General features: G+C 32.2%; 1 protein-coding gene across 1 annotated transcript; it reads right to left on the bottom strand.

Moving 5' to 3' along the window:
• Positions 1-4,504: 4,504 nt before the first annotated feature.
• On the bottom strand, positions 4,505-7,297 carry LOC145005254 (glycoprotein 3-alpha-L-fucosyltransferase A-like). Its single transcript, XM_078964319.1, has 7 exons — positions 6,601-7,297; positions 6,159-6,316; positions 5,793-6,034; positions 5,603-5,707; positions 5,359-5,515; positions 5,029-5,256; positions 4,505-4,943 (listed from the first exon to the last, which is right to left on the bottom strand). The coding sequence occupies exons 1-7, from the start codon at positions 7,054-7,056 to the stop codon at positions 4,685-4,687; spliced, it is 1,605 nt and encodes a 534-aa protein (XP_078820445.1). The 5' UTR covers positions 7,057-7,297; the 3' UTR covers positions 4,505-4,684.
• Between the last annotated feature and the right edge of the window lie 2,384 nt (positions 7,298-9,681).

Here is a 9,681-nt window from a genome sequence, read left to right as displayed (position 1 = left end):
GACTTGTGCATTCCAACCCGATGGTTGTGGGGCGTGAGTATTCCATCCAGAGGATGATTGGACTCGTAGTATGTGGGCATTCCAACCTGATGCTTAAGGGCTTGGGGTATTCCAACCCGATGGTTGAGTAAACCCATACTATGTTAGCATTCCAACCTGATGGTTGAGGGCCTAGGGTATTTCAACCCGATGGTTGACTGGACCCATAGTTTGTTGGCATTCCAACCTGATGGTTGAGAGTCTGGGGTATTCCAACATGATGGTTGACTGGACCCATAGTATGATGTATGTGATTATGTGTGTGTTGTTGTGTGTATAGATATTTTGGGGGAACTCACTAAGCTTTGTGCTTACGATTTCAATTTATTGTTTCAGGTGCTTCAGATGTCTCGGCAAGGCGAAGGCGTGACCGTACACATCCTCGTGTTTTGGATTTATGGTTTCTGGGATACTCTTATATGAAACTATTTTGAAAACATTTTGTAATTACTAATGACTTTTGGATGTTTGAAAAAGTTTTAAATTGGCTTGATATTTTATGGGTGTTACATCTGTGGTCATGTCATGGCACCCGGTTTTACCTAAAAACCATGTCTTTGACTCCTTGATGCCCTAAACTGATCCGTTCAAAAAACTGGGTGTTACTGTTTGGTTGTTACAAATTGGTAATGATATATACAAACTTTTTTCTCATTTTCATTTGTAATAGTTATTAACTAGCAAGGCATGTGAAAATTTTGTTGTCTAGTAAAAAATTAGTAAATTAATTATTTTTGTTTACAAAATAATTCTATTAGATTTTTTTAAGTGTAGCAGTAACTATTGACTATGGCTAAATGGTTAATTACTTAATTTCATGCTCTTAAATTTGTAAACCCTAAACACTTAAGAATATATATATATATATATATATATATATATATATATATATATATATATATATATATATATATATATATATATATATATATATATATATATATATATATATAGGGAAAAGTGAATATACCCTTAAGGGTATATAAGGTTAGGTACCCAAACTCACCATACTAATGGTTTTGTATCATATATATACATTGTAATTGTCTATTGTTCTTATAATTCAACATTCTAACTTAATTACTTCTAAGATTTTTATACATTTCACATTTATCTTCATCTTACATAATTTTCATTTTCAACTATAATATATATTGCCTAGTAGGTGTTCGGAAAAAAGATGTGATGTAAGAAAAATATAATAATGAAATTTCAAAAATATTGAAAACAAATCAATTTAGGGTTTGAAGTTTAAGAATGTTATAATGAATATATCAAACAAAACGACATATTATGGTGGGTTGGGTATCTAAGCTTATGTACCCTTAAGGGTATATTCACTTTTCCCATATATATATATATATATATATATATATATATATATATATATATATATATATATATATATATATATATATATATATATATATATATATATATATTGGTTGGTATGGTGGTAGTGTGGTATTTAAAGTTTTGTATCATTACGTACTATGATTATTTAATTGCTACAATATTACCAATAAACATGTTGGTTACCAAAGACATTAATAGAGAAGTTTCTTGGTTCGATTGGTAGTAGTGAGGAGCATAAGCAGGTACCCGTCTCATTTTGTGGGAATCGGAACTGGAGGTTCGGATGAAGTTAAAACCGGTACCGGTCTAGACGGTTCCTAAATTTTTAGAACCAGTCTCGGGTACCGGCGATTCCATTTTCGGGAGCGGGTAACCCGGTTACGTCATTTTTTTAATTTCCTTAATGCAAAATAACTCTTAATCATTGAAATAATAAGTATTATAATCGGGTCATTACGATACAAGTTACAAATGACCAAAAAAAAAACGTTTTAAAAAATAATCCAAGTTACTAAATATAAGTCAAAATCAAAGTTTATGTTCTTACCTTCAACCTCTTAATATTATTTAACATCAAATCTTTTCAAATGATAGTACCATCATATATCATATATGTTCAAATTGTTTTACCGTCATACAATCACATTATGACTTCACATTCATATCAGTGCATTTGTTTTGAAAAAAAAAACATTGTAAATATGACTTATTAGTATCTTATTTTAAAGATCCAATTAGATAGTCCCAACAGTATCTTAGTCACCGACGTTGTTACAACCAGTTCGTCTAAGTATAAAGTATTTTAAATTTTAATATTTCAGAACCGGTTCCGGCAGATACCCGACGGGTTACGGTTCCTAAAAAATAAAAACCGGAACCAAAACCGGTCCATGGCGGTTCCCACTTTTAGGAACCGGAACCAGTGACATCGGTTTCGGTTCCAGAAATGGTTTTGAGGCGGTTTTGGTTTCAAAAACAGGTATCCGTTATCTGTACCCATCCTTAATTGATAGCATGTTTTAACCACTTATGTTGTGGTGATTTGGTAAGATATGTGGAAGATATGGTGGATAACCTAGTGATTTATGCTCAAATCCTAACACCACTCAGCCCTTGTGGCCATAGAGGTTCGTCTGCAGTGATTCCAGGGCATGAGACAAAGCCTTATATTTGCAGCGAATGATTAGTCGGTGCGTGGAAAAGTTGGCCTGAAAACCCTCTTTAGGGAAGTTTCCTTTCCAAAAACAAAAACATGTTTGTTGTTTTTCTGTGATAGATAGCTCTAAATTTTAAAAGGGTGTGTTTGCCTAAAAAAAAAATACGAATAACTAAGCGTGATATGATCATATTTTGAAACCCTTTCAACCACAAGAAACGGAGATATTCCAAAGCACAACTAACCAACCCAACTATTATCATTATTATTCTTATTATAGATTAAAATATAAAGATTATTTACACCATAATAATTATAAGCTCATCGCATCAACTTTATTTTTATTAATTTAACTATTGAGATCAAATACTCATATCTTTATAGCTTTTGCAACATCGATAATCATTTTACACCTACCATTACATATTATATTCATTTTGGTTATGTTATTTCTTATTATTATACGACAATTTGTTCTAATCGAATTTACGATAAATAGTCCGACTTTAAAATATCCATGTAGGAATCGTGTGGTCATTATTGCACCAACCTAAAAGTAAATTCATATTCATATATTATAATAAATAAAAGTTGAATGAAAATATATGACCAAATGAATCCATCACTGTTTAAACCTTAAAGCCACACTCGAGAGTTGATAACTTGATATGATCACTTCTGTATTGTTATGTTCACGAAGGATTGAATTAAATCTTTTATATGTATTTTGCCAAGTAGAAGCATACTTTGGTTAATGTCATCCATAAAACTTTTCATAGAAAGGGAACAATTAAAAGACGTGAGTTTGGATTAACATGTGCTACATATAAAACTTCCCATTTATACTTTACACACAACATTATCTTAATCGTTAACATGCTTTCAATTAACTTCTCTAGTGTCGACAAATGTTTAAAACAAATTTTATCAATTTTTTTGTTGGAATTATATTAATCTCGGTTTCTAAAATAATGTATGAACTTTTTCTGGTAGTCATTTTTATTGTAAAACTTTTATCAATGCTAAAAATATTCTAAAGTTATTTTTACCTTATCAATGTGCTAAATCTGTATCATAATCATTCCTAGTTGATTGGTAAAGTCCCCTTAATTGTAGGTTAATAAGAATAATAATAATAATCAAATTGCTTTTCCAAGCATAAAACCATTCGTTTGGATTTCTTCTCATAAGAATAAAACTTCATTATGTCCCTTAAATTTAACAATCATATAGAAAAGTCGAAATAGATACAATCTTATAATTCAAGGGTCTAAAATACAATAAGATTTTCAAACTTCATTATGTGTACTTAACCCTTTTTACCTTTTCTTTTACCATTTTGTTTCCCTATTTTCTAAATTCACAAGACGACACGTAAATATAATTTTTTTATTCAACTTGTTAATTTTACGTTAAATATTTTCTTTCTTCCCTAAATATAATTTGTATTCAACTTGTTAATTTTACTTTTTGTCCCGATTCACACGAATTGTCTTATAAAAAGAAAATGAATAAGAATAGTAAGAAGGCTCAAAGTCGAGACCTTTAGGGCATAATACATGTATTTTACGGGTTAACCAAACAATACTTTTATAAACAATGCTACTTTAACTATTAAAGATGTATACAATTAACATCATTAATTATATTTCTTTAACTAAAGCAATGGATATAATTAACATTACTTAGTGTAAGCCACATTTCTTAGACCCAAACAAAATCCATATTTATATTTACTTTTCTCAACTCTTGTACATCAAAAATTAAATTCAATTTTTTCCTACAAATTCATAAGTTGTTTCTTGAAATAGCAATCCATCAAAAACATTTAAACTCATATCTACTAAATTCATAAGCATTACATTGCTTAAAAATAACAAGTCTACAATAGTCAAAAACCAAATTTATCATACAAAAATAAATAATAATAATAATAATAACAAAACAAACACATTATAAACTTCCATCTTTCTCCATCCTCTCATTACTCAAAACAAAACACTATCAAATTAAGTTTTACATTTTATAATTTCAAAATCAAAGAAATCAAAATTCAATCACATGATTCTACTTAGAACTTCACCATCTCAACAACATACCAACCTTACCTTTAAGAGGGGTAATGTCGTAATTTTACACAAAGATGACTTCAAATTTCGCACACGGGTTGCTTCTAATATGGCTTTCAAATGCATTACTACTTTTGAAACTAAAAGTATACAAAGCTTGCCTTTGTGTCATACCAAGAGGGTAGATTTTGTAAATTTTGAGCACATTTTCATCGCCTCTTATACTTTCGGGCCTCTCATTTCTCCAAATTGGTTCGTGTTTTAGAGACTTGAACTTTGAGAAAATTGCGGTTTCCAACGCCTCCATGGTCAAATTTCCTGACCTGTCGGTCAAACTTAGGTAGTGTTTGGTATGCAGGAATCAAAGAGGGAATGGAATTGAGGATTACAACGGAATTAAAATTTTACCTTAGAAAAACCGATTCCATCTCAAACCTTCCTCTTTCTCTTACATATATGTGATAAACAGTTTCAGACCCTTTTCTACACTTGCAAGGGCGTTTTGGGAACGTGGAACTTTTTTCTTCTTTTTCACGGATTCTTGTTGCAAGAAAAATGCATAATCTACAAGATGAATGAACAGCAGCCATATCTACAAGGGCCTTAAATGAATCCGAAGGCCCATCATATTTCCATCTTTAAAAATAAAAAAATTATAATCACAATACATAAATTATATATCAATCCCACAAAAAGTGTATAATAAGATTAAGAAACATCATTTATATTATTCATTACCTTAAAGATTCATTGAATGCAATTGGATTTTCTGCAAGATATTTCATTGTTTTAGCAACTGGATTTATATCTTTTAATTCTTTAATATGTAAAATAGAACCAGGGGCAGGAGCAAAATCTTGGATATTTGGAGGACCCACAACAACAGGGATAGTTCCTGGAAATTAAAATTTAAAGTTTATAAATAAAAAAATGTATATATCAAACAAAAGGGATAATATTAAATTATTAATATATTATATACCTGCAACAAGGGACTGAAAGAATTTTTCAGTGACATAATCTTCTTCATTTGAATTCTCAAAAGCTAAGCTGAATTTATAACGCTTCAAAGCTTCAACCTTGTTTACTATCAAGAAAGTAAATTTGATTTATATAAATTGAAGGGGAAAAAAAGAAAAAGAAAAAGAAAAAGAAAAAGAAAAAAGAATTACCATTTCCATCACGATTTCGGTGACAACCACCATAAGAGTCAATCTTGATGTTTGACTTTTCAAGGCCTTCAAGGGCTTGTAAACGAAAGTTTCTTGCAGCACAATTTGAAATAAATGCAGCTGCTAATGCTTTTTCGGTTTTTGGAGGAACAGGGGCCATTATGTCATATTCTGCCCATGAAAAATAACCAACAGGGACATCTGAAGACAGACTTGTGGTCATAATGATGTCATACCCTTTCCTGAAATATGATACATTGTCAGAAATACCCTTCTCTAACAATCATGTAAAGAAAGAAAGAAAGAAAGAAAAAAGTTCAGATTTTGCATAAGATTGGAGCAATATCTAAGATAGTGCTTACCCACCGTCGAGCCATGGCAATGTTGTTTTCAGCATAGTATTGAGCTGACTCCATTGATCGAAGAACGCCAGCTGTCCCACCCCCATTGGGTAACCCAAATGCAGCATCAGCCTTCTTCTGTTCAAACCCAAACTTGCAGTTAACAGCACAAGATTTCCACTCCTTCAAAAGAGCAATCAAGTTTACAGATTAGAGCTGGGGATACTTTGGGGCATTATATGAAAGGATTATAAGTGATTGCAGATTCAAATTGACAACCGATGGATAACAAGATGAACTGATGAAGGAGATGAAATCTGTTATTGTTACTCAGACAATATGATCAAAATCTGAATCTTGCTCGATTACCAAAAGAAAGTGAATTGAAAGTATAAATCCGATTACAAGAAGTAAAACTAGAAGCACTGAAATGCATAAGTAGTGATACTAGAATAAGAATCACAAACCTGTTCGCCGCCAGTGACGAATACAGGTTCACTTTTGAAATCCCTAGAATATTCCACGGAGTCTTCTCTCTCCAACCACTCCTCGCAACTCTCACCGACATCGCCGGAATCTAACACATCCAAGGCGGCGTCAGACAACCCAAACATTGATACCTCATCGGCGGTATCAAGAGAAGAGGATGAGAAGGAAGCCGTCGTGAATTGGTAGAATGATTCCGTCCATGAATTTAGGAGATCGGCGTTCTTAATCAAGTCGAGTCGACCTAGGAAACTGATCTCGGCTATAAACACTAGGACTAGGAATACAGGCAACAAATTGGACCATTTCTTCCTCGAATTATGGGTATTGGTTAGTGATGATGACGTTGATGAGCTGTTGCTGCTACTGGTGCTAGGTATATGAGAATCTAATGGAATGCCTCTTGATGGTCTTTGATTAGGGTTTAATAAACCCATATTTCTTGTGCTAATCAGAGAACAGATTGAAGTGAATCTGCAATTGATGTAGGAAGAAAAATGCCTCAAGTAAAGTAGAGGAAATTTGGGGTAAAAGTTAAGTTAGAAGGTTGTAGATCATATGAATATGAATATGAATATGAATATGAATATGATCGATCATGGAAGAAGTCCACGCTTGCGGTCTGAAACTTGAATTTTGGTTGACCTAAAAGATGAGGGCATGAGGCCACCTTCCGTCTATAAAACATTTGCAGTCTTTAAAGCCACTCCAATTATTAAAATATTAATTATCTCTTAATTTTGTATAAAATGACTTATACCATAAAAGCCTTTAAGTTTTAGATATGTAATTGAACTTTAACACTTTTTTTTTTTTGGCTTTAGCTATAATTTTTACTCACCTTATCACTCTAGTCCATTAATCAGTTAGTTAATTTTTTTTTTTTTTTTTTTATCTTTTTTACAAAAATCAATCTTAAAATTAGATTTAAAATCCAAATTTGATCCCTGTAGTTTGCAAAAAATTACACCACATACCCAAAATGTTCTCAACTTACACCACAGGTCACTGTAGTTTAGGACTGATTTTGAGATTTTCCAGCAAGAATAAGATTCCCCAACGAGACTTTTCCGGCGACAAGAACTTGAAATTAAGGGCACGGGTTTGTCTGTGACGAGGAGATGAGTAGAAAGGTGATAGCGATTTGGAGAATGGAGGGTGGTGGAGGTTGTATTAGCCATTTTTTGGTGAGGGTGGGTTTTCAGCAGCGAGGTTCTCCAACGGAACTAGAGACATAGAGTTTAGATAGATTGTGGCCACAAGGGTGGGGCGAAGAGAGTGGAGGCCTCAATTTGTGGCTTAATGTCTGTTTAGAGGGTAGATTTTGAATTTGTAGGTGGTTGTGGCGACGTGAGATGACAAAGTTAACACATGGACCAATTTTGCAAGAAATATAACAAAGTTAATCATGAAACTAGTTAAGTGTGTTAGAATGATAACTCTGCGTAAAAATTGTGGTCAAAGCCAGCCAAAAAAATGTTAAAGCTTTTTCCAATTACATGTGTAAAATTTGGAACTTTTATGGTATAAGTCATTTATTAAAATACATTATATAATGTTATATAAGTGAATAATTTTAAATAAACTCAATTGGCTTACATGTATGAAATAACAAGTCTAAGATTGCTTTTTGAGTTTCAAAAGTGTTTTTTTTTTGAAAAAAATGTTTATTATATTATGACGATGGAAAAGAATGTTTTTTTTAATTAGATTATCTTTTGTGGTGGTAAAAGTCACTAAGTTATAAAAATAAAAATAAAAAAAAGTTTGGCTTAAATTCTCCTTGTAGAAGCTATTGTGGTTAAAAAGCTAAGAAGGTTCAAAAAGCCAACTATTATATGTTTTTTTTTAATTAATGGAAAAACTATTATGAAAAATATTTTTGAGTTTGTCAAACATTTTTTATTTATTTATTGGTTTTTCAAAAAGTTAATAAGACAATAAATTGTTTTAAAATTACAATCCTAAACACCCCTAATAATGAGGTTTTGAAGCCACACGACCCACTTGGTTCGATATTCATACTCCTATTGAACACTTAAAAAACAATTGAGTAACCACATTATCAATAGCAATAATGTCACTAATACCCTACAAACTTTTGTGTGTTGGTTTAAAAGGCCCCCATGTTTTTTTGGGTTTTGTAAGGGCAACTCAAAATTTATGGGTTAAAAATGTCTTTATCAAAAAGGTGATGATGCAACCACGTTAACCATGCATAGTCATTACAATTGGGCATCAAATACCCAATCAAGTCATTAGTCCCATGAATAACAATGATAACTTGAATACCCGTTTTCAGGATTAATCAGCTGAAGACTTAAGAATTTTGAGTAAAATGCATTGGGAAAAACCTAAAGTCACGACACGGTTGAACAGGAACCGTGACCGAAGTCACATCAATAAGAGTTGTGGCTACTCAACTTCTTGGACAAGAAGCGTTTGTCAATGCTCCACTTACAACTCTTAATATTGAGAAGATGCATGTAGACGATCTTGCCTTCTCACAGATGATCTTTGGCATCCACATATGTTCGAACACATCAAGTTATGCAAATGTGCAAAGGAAATCTAGGATACACTCAAGGATTTGTTGGAAAAATCTAAAAACGTCAAAGACAAAAGATTAACATATATTGTCAATGACTATGAAATCTTGACAACTATTCATGGAGAGTTTGTTCTTGTCGTTTCCAACATATTTCATATTTTGGTGCACAACCTCACTGTCCATGGAGTCTCTAGAACTCTAATTGAAAATAACCATAAGTTCATAAATAACGTGGGAAAGGGATGTGGTAATGTCAAATCATGCATGTAAAGTAATGGCTCCTTGAAAAGGTTTACTTTTTTCAACATTTTGATAAACTAAAAGGCCATGAATCAAATGTTGCACAAACTCTAAGGGAAATCTCAGTTGAGCCACTTACACTTGTCAATTCAACAAGTTATACCCCCACCAACTTTTGTTCTGAAGGAACCATATCCTCACGATCCATATGTTCCAACCTCAAAAACTCCTTCAATTATGGTTAGGTTTTCGAAGAACAAGCCTTCCAACA

Source organism: Lactuca saligna, chromosome 7 (genome assembly GCF_052625555.1).
Source record: "Lactuca saligna cultivar CGN05327 chromosome 7, ASM5262555v1, whole genome shotgun sequence".
NCBI lineage: Eukaryota > Viridiplantae > Streptophyta > Magnoliopsida > Asterales > Asteraceae > Lactuca > Lactuca saligna.
Note: the sequence above shows the minus strand (reverse complement) of the source record. Positions and strands in the feature narration are given on the sequence as shown.